We start from the raw sequence: 16,563 nt of genomic DNA on the forward strand, positions 1-16,563 counted from the left end.
GTGATATTTTTAATCAACTCGTTTCAGGAAAATTGGGGGCTCACTGTCATGTTGATGCACTCTTCATGTGTGTCGTGCGACTCGGCTGACATTACATGGGTGAATAACCGTGGCAACCTTTTTTTTTAAGTAATCAAAATCCGTAAATTTACTTTTTTTATTATTGCTGTTTTAGGGGCAGTTGTTATTAGGGCCTAACACATTCAAAACTATTCACGATATAACAAGGGGCTTTCAGATATTTATTTATCAAATTTCGCACTTTCTTCCCTCGATTCAAGAACCACGCGCGTCAGGGGCGGGCAAAGTGGAGAGTGACTTAGCGGTTTTGACATGGCATATCGGTGATGGCATGTTTGTTTGTGTAAGCGAGAACTTCTCATACTGGAGTTCTATGCATTATTTAATTTTCTAGTGAAGTTACAACCCTCATAAAGTGCTGTCGCATTCAGCATGAACGAAGTTGCACACTTTTGACAGCGTGCCTATGGTGGATGCTGCAGCATCATACTTCCAACGGTTCGACTGAAGGGAATACGTAAGAATAGCATCCTGCGCTCTGTCCAGCGCGCTGTTTTAACCATTCGACGAAAGGCAGAGTTTTAGCTATGAATAACCCAAAACTCGTCACCTTTTCGCTAATTGTTTCAGTTGAGCTAGAGTTTATTCATAGCCCCTTTAAAATTGAAAATTCAACATGGTCAATAAACTGTCAATTAAAAAAGCTAATTAGACAACGTACTGTGACGTTTATTTAGTCATATAATGTCCGCCGAGCCCCACAAATATTCTGTGAAAACGGCATCGGCCTATCTATCGCGTTTTTAGTGTGTTGATGTTAAAAATCGCACTATATATATATATATATATATATATATGTATATATACCCTCTATTATAATTTGAGTACACCGACTGCAAGCACTGAAAGTAGACCCTTAGTATACTTAAGTGCACTTTCTGTATACTGATTTTGAACTACTTTGTACCGCGGGCAGTACGATTCTACTACATGTACTAGTTTTGTACGGACGAGTATACTTTCAGTCCACCGCCATTTTTACTGGAAGTATACTTTAAGTACACTTAAAGTATACAATCAGTACAAAGACCGCACTGAAAGTATACTTTTAGTATACTTCAGTACACTTCGAGTGTACTGATTTTGAACGACTTTTCGCTAAGGGATGGCACGGCGCTCGCAAAGTTCTGGTTACAGACCGTGGATCATCGTTCATGGCCCAGCTGATGCAAGAGATCCTTCGTCTGAGCCACACCAGCCGTCGTCGCACCACGGCGTACCACCCGCAGACAAACGCGTTAAAGGAGTGACTCAACAAGTCCCTCGCCGACATGACCTACATGTACGTCGACGTGAAGCACAAGACATGGGCCGAGGTTTTGCCGTTCGTCACATTTGCCTACAACACGGCTGTGCACGAGACCACCGGGGTTACACCATTTCAACTGGTTCATTGTCGCAAAGCAACGACAATGCTGGACGCGATGTTACCCCACAAACCGACTGTCGACGGAAGCGACGACGCCCAGGTGGTTGGCCAGCGGGCAGAAGTCTGTGAACTCTCCAGACTCCGGATTAATGCCCAACAACATGTCGACATCAGTGTTGCGGAGTTGCCACTCCGGAATTGGAATGATTCCGGAATCATTCCGCGTTTTCGAGACCCTGGAATGGAACGGGAATGGAATGGGAATGTAATTGGATATCTTTGGCCCGGAATGGAGTGGGAATGGGATGGGCTCGGGTTCTTATGTGAGCTATGTCGATTATCATCTAAGGCCTACGAGCTGATGGCGCAATTCGCTAGCGCGTGGTAAGTGGCTCTTAAAGGGGCACTGACACATCAAAATCATATTTTATTTTACTATCCGAAACGATTGAAAACGATGCCTGGACATTACCCTCAAAATTTGAAACTTGGGAATTCAGTATTTCTGAATTAAAAAAACAATTTCCAAATGCCGAATTTGAAGTTCCCGCGCGATCCGCGCCAGTGCAGTGAGTCAAATTTTGCGGTCTCCTGCGACTCGACTTTCTTTCGGACCTCCGCTCCACGCTGTGAAGCTAAGCGCCGTTGCTACCGCGGCCCGAAGCGAGGAGGAGGCGAGCAGGCGGGATAGAAGGGTGCCGGCGCGGAAAAAAAACCGGTTTCGTCCCCGACTCGCCGATAATCCTCTACACGAGCGCCGCCAAGTTTTCCGAGGGAGCATACACATCCAGGAAGCGACATCACACCGAAATCTTATATTCGGTATTTCAAAAAGAAAGGCCGTAGTGCGTTCGCAATTGCGTTAAAAAACATGTTTTACGATTGCCGTTATTAAATGTTATTGAAAGGTCGCCTACAAAGCTTCTAAATTTCCTGATTTTTGACGTCACCGATCAAAAGAAGCGAGGAGGTGAGCGCGGGAAATATAAACGCCAAAAATGAAAAGGCGCGCGCGCGCGCGGGAAAAATGTTTTTCGCGATGCGGTTTTTTTTTGCGTGTTTATGACTACAACTTCCATCGTTTTAGACAATAAAAAAGAATACGACCTTTGGGGTGTCAGTTCCCCTTCAAAGCAGCATCATTGCGCTGGGGGTGACTGACGGCTTAATTGTCTCACTGACGTATGCTCCTTCGAGGATAAAAATGGCGCGCCCTCAGTGAAGTGACCAAAACTTAATAGTTGTAGAAAGACAAGGTGTCCTTCTTGTCGCCGCGAGACGCGACAAAGCGGCTATTGTAATCATGCGCGATTAGCATGTAGCTTTTATCCAGGTTGTCGAACCGAACCCGAACTGTTATTTTTAAGTGAACCGAAAAAAAAAAAAACTATAACCATTGAAAATGAACATTTGAGAGAAGTCTCTCTAGTTGGGGAGCAACAACAACAATAAATAAAATATACACCAAACAAATCCTCGTTTAAAGTCAGATGCCTACGTTGCGAGATCTGCTCGGTCTCATCTTCAGGGGTTGACTGCGGGTATGGCCGTTGAGGAGCAGCATTCTGTTTTTCTTCTTCTACGGCAGTGTCTACCGTTTTGCATCGGTGAGGTGACGAAGTCCGTTCACGTAGACGGTCGGCAGAGTGCCGAGGGATCTATTAATGTTTTCTGGCGTCGTTTGTATGTGCCAGGATTGAATAAAAAGTCTATGTCTGGGATTGGTCTTAACGGCCAGGATGCTGGTGTTGACAAAGTCAATCCTGTGGTCATTGACGTCGCAGTGCTCAGCTACGGCGCTTCGTTCATGGTCGGACTTTCGAACGTCGTTCTTATGCTGGCGGATTTTCTCCTGAAAGTTCTTTGTTTCCCCAATCTATGCGACCGGGCAGTCCACGCAGGGAATGTCATAAATAACGCCTTGTGTTTTTTCCTTAGGCGGGCGATCCTTTGGACGGGGCATGAGTCTTCCAAGCGTAAACATCGGCTTGTGGGCCACCTGGATCCATTCTTTGGCCAATACTCGTGCTAGCGCCTCGCTTGTACCTTTTATGTAGGGAACGATGATGCGTGAGGTAGGACGGGTCTGTGTACTTGCTGGGGACTGCAGGTATCGGCGATCTCGGGCTTGATGTCGGGCAATGCGGCGGATAAAGCTGCTTGTATAACCATTATGTTGTAGGTCGGCGAAGATGGTGTGTTCCTCTTTTTTACGGTCAGCTTCAGATGAGGAGATATTTTTTGACCTAGATAAGAGCGTTCTGACCACTGATGCCTTGTTACAGGCTGGGTGATTGGAATCAAAATGGAGATAACGTCCAGTATGTGACGGTTTTCTGTAGACATAAAACAGGATCTCCATATTTTGTCTTCTGACAAGCACATCGAGGAAAGGTAAGGTATTGTCCCTCCATGCTCCACGGTGAATTGTGTAGACGTCTCAATTGAGTTGAGGAGAATAAGGGACGTGTCCGCTTCCGACGTTTTTAGGATGCAAAAGCAATCGTCTACGTACCTCAAGAACACTTTGGGGGCCGTGTGAAATGACTGTAACGCTTTTCAATCAATGGCTTCCATACAGATTCGCTGTTGTGACGGAAATGGAGGCACCCATTGCGGTTCCGCTAAACTGTTTGAAGAATTCTCCCTTGGAACTAAAATAGGTGCTGCTTAGGCAGAACTCAAGCAGGCGGCAGAGTTCCTCCACGCTAAGTTTCGTCCTTCCGCTCAGGGATTGGTCTTTCTCGAGGGCGTTCTTGGCCGTGGCGACAGCCAGAGGAACCGGGACGCTTGTGAATAGCGCGATGACGTCGAAGGATACGAGACTTTCTTCAATGGTCACCTTCAACGTCAAAATCTGTTCCACGAAATCATTGGAAGTTCGTATATAGGTCGCCGTTTTGCCCATGAGAGGTGAAAGAGTCCGGTGAAGGTAGTTTGACAGGCCTCGAAGTGGTGATGTCGTGAAGTCCACGATGGGCCGGAGACGTTGAAAGGTCTCCATTGAAACGCCTATTCAATTCACCGTGGAGCATGGAAAGGACAATACTTTACCTTTCCTCGATGTGCTTGTCAGAAGACAAAATGAAGAGCTCCAGTTTTCTGTCTACAGAAAACCGACACATACTGGACGTTATCTCCATTTTGATTCCAATCACCCAGCCTGTAACAAGGTATCAGTGGTCAGAACGCTCTTATCCAGGTCAAAAAATATCTGCTTATCTGAAGCTGACCGTAAAAAAGAGGAACACACCATCTCCGCCGACCTACAAAATAATGGTTAAACAAACAACTTCATCCGCCGCATTGCCCGTCATCAAGCCCGAGATCGCCGACACCTGCGATCCCCAACAAGTACACAAACCCGTCCTACCTCACGCATCAGCGTTCCCTACATAAAAGGTACAAGCGAGGCGCTGGCACGTGTACTGGCCATAAAAGGGATCCAGGTGGCCCACAAGCCGATTTCTACGCTTGAAAGACCCATGTCCCGTCTAAAGAATCGCCCGCCGAAGGAAAAAGCACAAGGCGTTATTTATAAAATTCCCTGCGCGGACTGCCCGGTCGCATACATTTGGGAAACAAAGAACTTTCAGGAGAGAATCCGCCAGCTTAAGAACGACGTTCGAAAGTTTGACCATGAACGAAGCGCCGTAGCTGAACACTGCGACTTCAATGAGCATAGGATTGACTTTGCCAACACCAGCATCCTGGCCGTTAAGACCAATCCCAGACATAGACTTTTTATTCAATCCTGCGCACACAAACGACGCCAGTAAACATGAATAGATCCCTCGGCACTCTGCCGACCGTCTACGTGAACGGACTTCGTCACCTCACCGATGCAAAACGATACACACTGCCATAGAAGACGAAGAAAAACAGAATGCTGCTCCTCAACGACCATGGCCGCAGTCAAGCCCTGATGAAGAGACCAAGCAGGTCTCGAAACGTACGGTTCCGCCTTTAAACGAGCATTTGGTTGGTGTATATTTTATTTAATATTATTAAAACTGTAACCAATATCAAATATTTCATTTATAACCCGAACTGGAGGAGAACCGTAATTCCATATGGAGGTTACCGGTTTATTGGAAACAGTTTGGCGCAATAAAACGTGAACCGCGCCTTCTGGCGCGTGGCTGCGCCAACCCAATTAAATATTCGCGACGGCCACGTCAGTGGCTTAGTTTTGATTAAACAAACGGCAGCGACGACATGGAGACAGCTCACAAATAATAAAACCATTAGGTATACTTCACCTCTATGTCCAGCACGAATCGGCGTCTGTAAGATAAAGTACATACTTTTTTGTTTTACATACTACGGACCAGAAAGGACGCTACGAGCTGTCGGAGCCAAGTCATAGCTCGGAAAATGTCACGTGCCCTTCCGGTTGGGCGGAGCGATGCGGGGAGCGCGAAGTCACGAGACAAGCTATACACTATGGATTGGCAGGTCCTGGCGTCCTTTGCAGTGAAAGGAAATATATCTTGCTGTGCCAAAATACTAAAGAGCTATTCTTTGTGCGCGCGTGTGTGTTTTCTTTCCTCGCTGCTAAGCAATATTCCTAAAAGAAGGATGAAGCGAACATAACATAAACATCAAAAAACAAAAAAAAAAAACGTTGACGGCTGTCGGCGCTTTTGTTCCGTTGTGGCGAGACCTGGAGGTGCTAAGCGGTGAAGCCGAGAGGAGCGCGACTGTTCGGCGCAGGTCGCCAGTAGCCCTATGCCCTGGACTCTGCTTGAAGAATTTTTTTTTTTTTTGCGTGTGTGCATTTCCTAGTAACAGCAAATCGCCCGTTACATTTTTTTTTCCTTTTTTGTTTTATTTTAATCGTGTTTAGATTGGCCTTCGCTGTGTTTTCCTCGTCAACTCAGTTGTTCGAGCAAGTCGTTCGGGCGTGCGGCGTGCGTAGTTTGCCGTTTCGATCTGGATGAGCATCGTACCGGCGTGCGGTCATGTATCAGTACACTGTTAGCAAGTCCCGTGTATTTGGCGAATATTTGGGGTGAAAAACACGCTATTTACACAAATTACCATAAATTTACACGATGAGTAACGGATAATTCGTTCAGAAATCATGCGAGGTTGTAAAAAACGTGTTTTGGTTCGGTCATACACGCATAACCGTGTAGCCGACCTCGATAACACGCATCGCCCCCGGGGACGACCGCGGCATTGCCGGCTATCGAAGCACCGGTATGCTTGGGGACACACTTAGAAAGGACCGTCGAGACAAATGCCGCGGAAAGAAACATGTCTCGGAGACAGATATGCACCAAAAGCAATTGCGCCCTTTCGCAGGACGTTGGCGAAACCCGCGCTTAGCCGCTTACCGTGCTCGCCGCCATCTTCTAGTCGATGGCAATGCGGCTTCCCTCATGTCGCCCATGTTTGTATTTAGTTTAGGGGTCCTGAAAACAGTTTCTTAGACACCACAAATAGAGTCATGGGTCTAATTATTCGTTCCAAACAGCTAAAATTGATATAAAAAGCGTGTCCTCGATGTGAACACGTACATTGCAGTTGGTTTCGTTTTTGCTTCAACCTTCAACTGCAAGCGATCTGGCCACGGCGCAAGCGCAACGCCGATGTACACTGGAAGCAAGCGCCGGTTGGCTTTCGTTGTTTTTGTTTGACCGGAGAAAATCTGGCAAGTACGCATGGCGCCGCTAGCGAGCACATAGTGAAGACGTGACCGGAGAAGTGCCCCTGTGATGTTCCTGGAAGACGGAAAGTAGCATTCGTAATCGTCGTGTGTTCTTTGAAAGCGAAGGGAGTCACAGGGTCCACGAGTTCGCAACCACAAGCCAATGTTCACGACAGCGCGGCGTTGACTTCGGCGATCTCGTTCTGTTTGGTGCAACCCGGCGATGCGAAAAAGAGCTGAAACATTTCTCGTGTGTGGTGCGGTGCTTTGTATTCCGGGTCTGTCTGAACCACGCTTTTAACACGGAGCGCAAATTGTTTGTTACGTGGTGGAGGTTCAACGGGTACAGTCCCGTCGTCGTCAGCTGATCCGGTCCAGCTGGTCCGGGAGGACGCAGCGAGCGTTTTTAAAAGTAAATCTTCCTTCGTTCCGTTTCAAACTGTGGAAGCATCCCGACACATACCGTGAGTAAGAAAGAAGTAGCGGGCGTTTTCAACAAAATTACGTTGTTTTAATTGAATAATGGACTCCGGATTGTTGTCTTCAATCTGCCGTTTTTTTATGCTTCGTGTTGGACTGCGTTTGCATAGCGACGCACACCGCTCGAGTAGATGATTCGGTCCTGCAACGAGTTTGTTGCGCCAATCATGCGGCGTGAATAAATTAGGGCAAGGTTTCCTACCTGCCCACAGATGCATGTACTGAGACCATTTTTTATGTTGTGAACGTAGTGCTCTTTCTTTATTTTGGAAGACGCGTTGGTGCATTTATTATGGTACAATCACGAGAGTTGAGAAATTGGAGAGCGAGCAAGCTTTCTCAACTTTGTCTCTTTCTCTCTGGCGCTGCCCTGTTTCAGTTTCAGTAGGCTATCTACTAGCAGGTACAAACTACTCTAAAGCAGGTAAAAAACGGGAAGATTAGGACGGTGCGGACTCCGTGTTTCGCGCTTTTCGCAAGGTGACAGGGTAAATGCTTTTGTGAGATATGCGGAATATGCAAGCGATTTTGTTATGCCTGTCGTTTGCGTCTCCAGCAAAACGAATAAGATGATCTACTACAAAGGTGCAATCACAAGCCAAGATTTAAGACAGCAGTCGTTTGCTTCGGTGATCCGTGTAGCTGTATTTTACCCTGCTCTCTGCAACACCGTGTCATGACGAAGAGCTGGAATGGTCACGGTTTGTGCTGGCCTCCCGGTTGACAGAAACCCGCGTCGCCCGCATCGGCACCGAGTGCGCTTGGGCTGTTGATGCTCAAGCCGTTCATCCGCGGCTTGTCGCCAGCTCATCCTACTGCTCAACGGTGAGGAAGCGGCGAGAGTAACCTCGGAAGTGAATGTAAATCCTCGTTCATTCAGTTATCCGGTGTCAAAGTGTGGAAGATGTCCAACGTGTACTGAGGGCGGGAACTACGAGCGTTTTGCCTTGCTTTTATAACCGAAACCAGACCAACGAGATAACTGCCTTGCGTACTCTAAAATGACGGAAGCAATAAGTTTCAACAGGTCGAGTACGCCACCGGGGATGTAGGCGAGACGGTGCACACTGTTTAAGCGCTTGCAGTATCAGTGAAGATGTTCCTTTTTCGAGATTGCGCCGGGACCCGACGACGGAGGCAGCTGATGGTCGCTGGCGGAAGAGTGAACCAGACAGGACTCCGCGGATAGGAGAAAAAAAAAACACGTCTATTTACAAGCGAAGCTCATTTTCGAATGTCGCCGCCGAAGGTTACAGCACGTGCTGTCCTTGTCTTCTTCTCTTCTCAAAGCCTCCCCTCCCCCAGCTCGCACGAGCGTCGCCAGTTCACCCACACACAGCGGCGCACGTGCAAACGCCAACACGCAATGGAAAGAAAAAGAAGCTCGGTCCTGTTCCCGCGTCCACCCACGGTGATGGCGGGGCCGATTCTCACACCTCCCGACTAAGTATATTTTTTAGACCCAAAATGTCAAAAATAATATATAACAACTAAACTCAGACGCGTACGCATATCAGTCACACCTTGCACAGAGTTTGTGACTCGACCCGTCAGAATCCAAACTATCAAAAAAATTTACACTAAAATGCAAATCACATGCCAGTAAAGTGATTCTTACTGTGCCCGCCAAGGCTCCAAAGCAGTGACAAATCTCGCGCCGAGACTAGCGCAGCATCTAGCCTCCTAGCCTAGGCCTCTTTGCCGACAGGTTATTCAAGCCACCCAGATTTCGGCGGGGCTTGAATCGGACGGTGTGTAGCTGATTCCGGAATTTCTCCGCGCAAGAGCGACGACAGTTTATACTCTGTCTTGATTTACGAATCCGGAAGGGGCCTCGCAGGCGGTCGCCGTTGTCGACGTCTTCTGCACTCCCAGCTCTCTCATACGTGGCCGGCTGGCAGGTGGTCGAGTCTTCATCGGCGTCCCTAGCTATATTCTGGAACATATTTATCTCGAAGACGGTGTCCTCGTCGCTGCCCCCGCTTTCCCTGACATCTTCACCGTCCGGCTGTGACGTCAGCCACCCTAACAAGATGTCCGACTTCTTGTCGACACCCGCTTCCCTGCCGTGGTCACTATCAGCTTGCCAGAACGTCTGCCGCCAAAGCAAGATATTCGGTTCTTTCTCGTCGTCGACGTTCACGTTCTCGTCGTGATCATCCTCCGGTCGAAGAAACGCCTGCCGCCCAGGCAATAAGTTCGGTCCTTCGTCGTCAACCACGTTCTCGCCATCGTCGTCCTCGGCTCGCCGAGACGCCTGCCGCCCAGGCAATAAGTCTAGTCCTTCGTCGTCGTCCACGTTCTCGCCGTGGTCGTTATTGGCTTGTAGGAACTTGTGCAATTCAGGTAAGATGTCGGGACCGGCCTCGACGTTGTCGAAGTTCACACATGGGTCGTCCTCAGATCGCCGGGATGTCTGCCGCCCAGGCCAAGTGCACGGCCTTTCGTCGTCGACGTTCACCTGCTCGTCGTGGTCATCCCCGGCTCGCTGGGACGTCCTCCAGGCACGCGAGACGTTCAGCTCATTTCTGCCGTCAACGTCCGCCTGCACAGACATGCAGCCGCGATTGTTATTCGACGACCGCTCCGTGTCGTCGGCCTGTAACAGACTCTGAGGCGCCTCGCGGATCGATGGGTCCCATCTCTTCTGACCTTGGTGGTCCAAGTTGTTACCGCCGGTCTTGCCCACCACGGTCGTCACCTTGTCGGGCTCACGGCTGCAATCTTCCTCCACTTTGACTTTCTTGGCGTCTACTTTTTTCTTTTGAAACAGAAGTTCTTCGTCTGGTGTCTTCGTCCGGGGACATTCGCGGGAATAGTGCCCCAACTCCTTGCATTTAAAACACTTCACCCGATAATTTTCAGGTACGATTCCCTGCCTTGGGCTCTCGCGTTTTTCCTTGAGAGAAGTGGTGGTTTCAATAAAGGGCTTCCAGACCTCAGCTCGCGACAGTCCGAGCTCTAACAAGACCCGTTCTTTGACCGCACCATACCCACTTCTCTCACCCGTGTCCACCCTATTCACTAGTGCACGCATGCTCTCCGTGAAATAAGGTCGCACAAGATATCCTTTGAGCCGCTCAGGGACTTCATATGTCTCGAAGACGATTTCTACGCCATCAAACCAGCTCGGCACTAATATGTCGGACGACGGCATGGGAGTCAGCACTCCCTTCATCAATCTCGAGAAGCGAAAAACTTCATTTCGGAGGTTGAACTCCATGCCGCCTCCACTGGCTCGCCTTCGGTTTTCTGAGCGTAGATGTTCTAGTTCTAGCTCGAGGCGTAACAGCCGTTCTTTCTCCCTTACTAGTTCAATCTCCTTTTCGATTGAGCTATATGATCGGACTCCTCCATTCCCATCCCCTTGTGTCTGCGAGTTTGCCACTAATCCACTCAAAGATGACAATTCACCTTGCCCGTCAACATTCCAATTCCGAACCCTATCCTGCTCTGGCGTTAGAACCGGCATCTGCCGCTCTGCGCTGTCTCTATCCATGGCGGGCACACGTCAAAGAATCACCTTACCGTAAGGTCAACGACTGCCGCTGGATCACAGACGCAGCCCGCTGCTCAGAATAGTCAGGCACGAAAATGATTCCGAGCTGTAGACTCAGGCGTTCCTCGCTGGAGTGGGACGGCATCAGGTCCGATGTAGCTCTGTCACCACGAAGTAGTTCGGTGGTCCAGTCTTCAAGGAGCTCGGTGGTCCAGTCTTCTCTTTAGAAGGCTCCACCAAAGCCGCGTCAAGCCGCTGTCCGCCGATTCCGTTGTGAAGATCACGCCGCCGGGGTCCGCTGACGCAATCCTGTCGACTGCGCCAGTGAAGATGTTCCTTATCGAGATTGCGCCGGGACCCGACGACGGAGGCAGCTGATGGTCGCTGGCGGAAGAGTGAACCAGACAGGACTCCGCGGATAGGAGAAAAAAAAGAACACGTCTATTTACAAGCGAAGCTCATTTTCGAATGTCGCCGCAGAAGGTTACAGCACGTGCGGTCCTTGTCTTCTTCTCTTCTCAAAGCCTCCCCTCCCCCAGCTCGCACGAGCGTCGCCAGTTCACCCACACACAGCGGCGCACGTGCAAACGCCAACACGCAATGGAAAGAAAAAGAAGCTCGGTCCTGTTCCCGCGTCCACCCACGGTGATGGCGGGGCCGATTCTCACAGTATCCACGAGTGGTACCAGGAAAGCGACGTCAACAGAGAAGGAGCTCGCGATTCAGCATAATGCACTGCTACGGGCCCGTGTATCTTCAAAGTTCGGGGTGGTGGCAGTATAAAAAAAAGACGCATCAGCGCCCCATACCAGTGTTCACGAATAACACCGGTCACAAACTCCCAAGCCCCACCGCTCTTCTCGACACCGACACGACATACGACAACAAACTGCATCAAAACGCCCCAAAAGTGAAGGCGTCTGCTCCCGTACTGCAACTGCTGCAACTAGCGGAAGTGAAGTGTTGGGCGGATGTCCGAATGTCCTTCACAAAAATATATAAAAAATGCTTTGCGCAAGGATAATTTTCATTTATTATTGTATACGTAATGACAAAATCCCAATAATTTGTTTTCCTATCTGATTCAAGCTAGTCAGACTGCTCATAACACTGGTCAAGCAAGAAAATAACAAAAATTTGAACTTTTTCATGACCGGTTTAAGATTTATTGTTAACATATCGTTATTTATTGCAACGGACTAACATTATAGATTTTGCCTCCATACGTTTTAAATGCAAACAGTTCTAACACACGACTGTCCATTCCGCCGTGTTTTGTGTATTCTTCTATAAATCTGTAATGGTCAGCGACCAAAGAGCTCACCCGCACATGTCAAGCTTATATGCGCCGCGGGGAGAAATGGATATCGAGTAGGAAGTGTCGGGCGTAGTATCGGTTGTTGTGTTTGTGTACATGTCGGTGCTGTGTTTCTGTGTTTCTGTGTGCTGTGTTGCCTGCGTTGGATGTAAGGTTGCTGTGTAGTTGTGGTCGTTCGCAGTATTAACAGACTGGTCTTTTTCTTTTTTAAACAGGCCGCTAGAAATCTCGATAGGTGGCGCAAGTTACCGCCCGATTCTAAATAGTTTGCTCAAGTTATTTATCCATGTAAGTTCGGCATTCGTTTTTTTTTTTTTTGTTTTGTTTAGCGGTTTGTTGAAGCTACTGACGCCGCCGACCGCCGACAACGCTCGTACGTACCTTTGCAAGTAGCTACGTCCGCCGCTTGGAGACTTTACTGTGTATAAAAGACATCGAACGAGAACTAACGCGCCCTGTGTCCTTTCAATTCGGCTGAAAGGCGCGCGGCTCGCTGGGCTCGTCTCTCGCCTGTTCTCGGCCGCTGGCCGCCATGTTTCATAAGGAACACGCTCGAAACGGTTTTGCGGAAGGCAGACACGGTGTAGCGTGTTAAGTTTACACAGCACCTCATGTGTAGACGAAAAACACAGATGGCCTCGTGTAAAACGAACACGTTTCGACGTGTCCGCTATGGGACAACGGTTTACACGTCTGGGCGTGTTATTTTTGCTAACAGTGTACTGCGTGAGTCCGTAAAGACTTCAGACCAGCAGCCCTACTCCGCTGGATTAATGTTTCATCTACCCTCCCTACCGAAAAATCCGGTATAACTTTTTGCTATCCGGATTATGGAACCGGAAATCTATCTGGATTCTATCCGGATTCTATCTGGAATTTAGATTTTCAGAAATTATTCCTTTGTCTGCAATCTGGATTTCGGGTTTCCAGAAACAAATTTCTGGTTCCATAATCCGGATAGTGAAAAGTTATACCGGATTTTTGGGTAGGGCTAGGTAACAATTGTCACGGTGTGTGCTGGTTGATATACTTCACATGTGAGTGATGTACTTTCGTTGTGTACAAGCACTTTCATAACCACGTAATTTTCATAAAACAGTGTGTGTGTTAAAAAGTCGAGCTCACAGAACGAAATGAAGCCCATATTTGTTTTGCTGCCCTCGCTTTCGCAGCCCGGCTTTTAATAACCTGTTTTCTTCGTTAAATGCAGATGACTCGGTGTTGGATTCGACTTTTCTTATTAACGACTGGGAGGTGTGGTTATTTGTATTTAAGAACTGGTTTGAGCTGGTTCGCGCTTGGTGGCATTGGCAACCAAATCTTTAGTTCAAAAACATGACTGAACCTGCAGAACCGAACCGGACCAAAACAAAAATCTACTGAACCAGAACCCGAACTGAGCCAGAACATTGACAGGGTCGCCTCCCTGCTTTTAAGTTGTAACCCATCCGATCTTCTAGTGTTTCCGTGGAACACAAATAAAGAATTAGAATTAATATGTTAAAAATCATAAGAATCGCACAGAGAACGTAAAAGTTTACGTTCTAAGGCAGGTTCCACAATGTGGTGCTACAGTCGCTTGTGCTGGCGCCGTGAACCATACCGATTGCACTTTGTCAGCGGTTTTCTGTTCTGGCCGGAGTCATTTGGGGCAGGTATACGCGGCGTCGCTTCTAACAGCGCACTATCGCTACTGTTGTGTAAGTACTGGTAACAGAGATGAAGATAGAATGAAGGAAGTGGCACTAGTAGATACTCAGTTATTTCGCTGTGTTGAAGAGCCAATCCAACCCCCACGACTTACATGTGCGTGCTGCCGGTTCGCACGCCTCCCACACCGCTACCTACGCACTTATGTCCACTGTCAGTGCGATTGATCATAGACTGCACACAGGGTGGAGTTCCTTCCACATTACAAAAACGGGCAGAAGACATTACTTTAGTTAATAAGCTGCTTGCCTTCATTTAGTTTCCCTAGTTCATCCAACCAATGTAGAGTGCGGAAAAGGGGGAGGGGGGTACCAGTCTGCCGAACGTCAACTTCTATGTTTCGTAATTTATGCGGTGGAAATGTTTGTAGAACAAGAACATATGACGCTGTCACACTCTAATTCGTCGCAATGTTACTAGAACAATTCAGTTTTGAAAGTGCCATAGAGCCTGCTTTGAAAAAGTGGTCCCGATCCGTACGCGAGAAGTGAACTAAAGACGATCACAACGCCGCCATTTCTCCCGCAGCGGCCACTCTGGGAACTGCATGGCTGCACGTATTGGTTTAGGTCGAGTCGCGCAAAGGTCGGTGGCGCCGCATGTCGCAGTGCGATTTCGCAGTGGCTATATAAATCCACTTTCATATTTTGACTTGTCGCGAAAGGGTGGCGCTGTTGTCGCATTTAGTTCGGTCTCGGCTACGCCAGCGGTCCGGGTTTCAAGGGTGAGGTTTTCAACTGAATTTTCTAGTAACGTTGGACGTCGCTGTGCACAGGGCGTCGTCCTCCCAGCAGCCTCTCGTGGCCACGCATATCTTCTGCTTGGCCACCCGCTGCGTCGCACCGGGAGTCCCCGTGCACGAGTGTCCGGGCCCCCAGCTCGACGTGTCCGCGTTCTTGCTGCCGCACCTGCCGAGGCCCGAGAACTGCCAGCCCTGGGCCCAGTACCTGGTTCAGCACTCGGCCACGGTTTCAGACCTGGAGCTGCTCACGGGGCTCCGCTTCTTTGCAAGGCTACCAGTCTACGAGGCTATCCGAATGCGCACACATATACCGCAAGGACTCTGGCCTGCTGCCTGAATCATTCACCATCAGCTACTGTTTGATTAGAAGTCCCACATATCAGCGATTCGTCAGCTGAAAAGTCAGAACGAGGACAGGGCGCGTTTAAAGGTAGCGATCAATACGAAAACTATTCTCTTCTGTTTGTACGCTTTGCAGTGAAGTCAGGAGTTCCAAAGGGCGTTTAGTTTGTGCATTTGTTTCCAAGATATATTTGGTATTGGGTTTGGGACGTTTATGGCACTGTTGAGTTTTAGACACACAGAAAGGTAAATCACAGTAATATAGTGAATTAATTAGCAAGTCCATTTTCATAACGAGTTGCATTTATATTGCAGCTAGGTTACTTGGAAGAGTGAAGGAGTGAATGAACAACTGTTGTTGCACACCAAGAGAAAGCTTAGACGCCACAAGTTCCTATTTTACATCTGCCGGTTTTGATTTGAGCAGGAGATATGCCAGTGTTGATAACGACCCAAGAGCTTTTGCTTGAAACAATTGTATGGTTAAAAGAGTTTGAAGCTTGTTAATGGGAAACCTGCTTTGTATAGGTCTTCAGGTCATGAGCATGCTTTCTAGATCCTGCAAACTATTGGTTTTGTTCTTATTTTAGTTATTTCATATATTGCAGGCTTCGCTAGCACCCGGGCAGGTGTGCACATAACACAAATGAAACGACATGGCAAAAGGTTGCGCACATTCAATACAAAAGTTCAGCAATAATAAATATAAGAAAATTAATTCAAACGGGTAAGTCTGTAAACTCATTAAACTTTGACAAAAACGACGATGGCGATGAGCTGTCATCAATTTTTCTCGGCGGGCAAATCTCTTTTGTGATGATTCTTGGAGAAGAGTATCTAAAATATTATTTTTAATGCGGTGATGTTTGTTTAATCGCTCCACCGTGATTAAACCGAGCAGTCTGACGTAAAACAGGGAGTGCGAAGAGTCAATCTTTAAATGTCCGTAATAAAATAAGTAAAAAAAAAAAAAAACTCGCGTAACAGATGTTTCAGCATGATGTTAGTGAGTACAGTTCAAATGAATTTTTCATCTGTAGCGGGCTGTCTATCCAGCTGCATCTGTTACAAATAAATCTTGCGGCTAGTCATTGCACTTTGTCTATTTTTTCAGTGTTGTTTTGTGTGTACGAATTTCAAAGCCTGCATATGTAGTCCAAATGTCCTATTTTTACTGTTTCATATACACTAAGCTTTACGCTTAATGGTGCTAATGCTAAACTTCGATTTGAGAGAATAAAGTTCGTAATGCAGTGTAGCACGTATTGTTGATGTGTGTCCAAACTAGAGGTTTTGTAAATGTTAGCCGGATATATCCTATTTGCTTTGACTGCCCGATCGTAGTACTACAAAGGAGTCAAATTTT

General features: G+C 47.8%; 1 protein-coding gene across 2 annotated transcripts in view; it reads left to right on the forward strand.

Moving 5' to 3' along the window:
• LOC115309859 (venom phosphodiesterase 2) overlaps positions 1-16,293 on the forward strand; it is a 131,306-nt gene extending 115,013 nt beyond the window's left edge. For both annotated transcript variants that reach the window (XM_040217336.2, XM_029968111.4), the window contains one exon: positions 14,889-16,293. In XM_040217336.2, the coding sequence (XP_040073270.2) occupies positions 14,889-15,192 (304 nt within the window). In that variant the 3' untranslated portion in view covers positions 15,193-16,293. The remainder of the gene's footprint in view (positions 1-14,888) is intronic.
• The last annotated feature ends 270 nt before the right edge of the window (positions 16,294-16,563 follow it).

Source organism: Ixodes scapularis, unplaced genomic scaffold, assembly GCF_016920785.2.
Source record: "Ixodes scapularis isolate PalLabHiFi unplaced genomic scaffold, ASM1692078v2 PGA_scaffold8__174_contigs__length_109621045, whole genome shotgun sequence".
NCBI classification, from domain to species: domain Eukaryota; kingdom Metazoa; phylum Arthropoda; class Arachnida; order Ixodida; family Ixodidae; genus Ixodes; species Ixodes scapularis.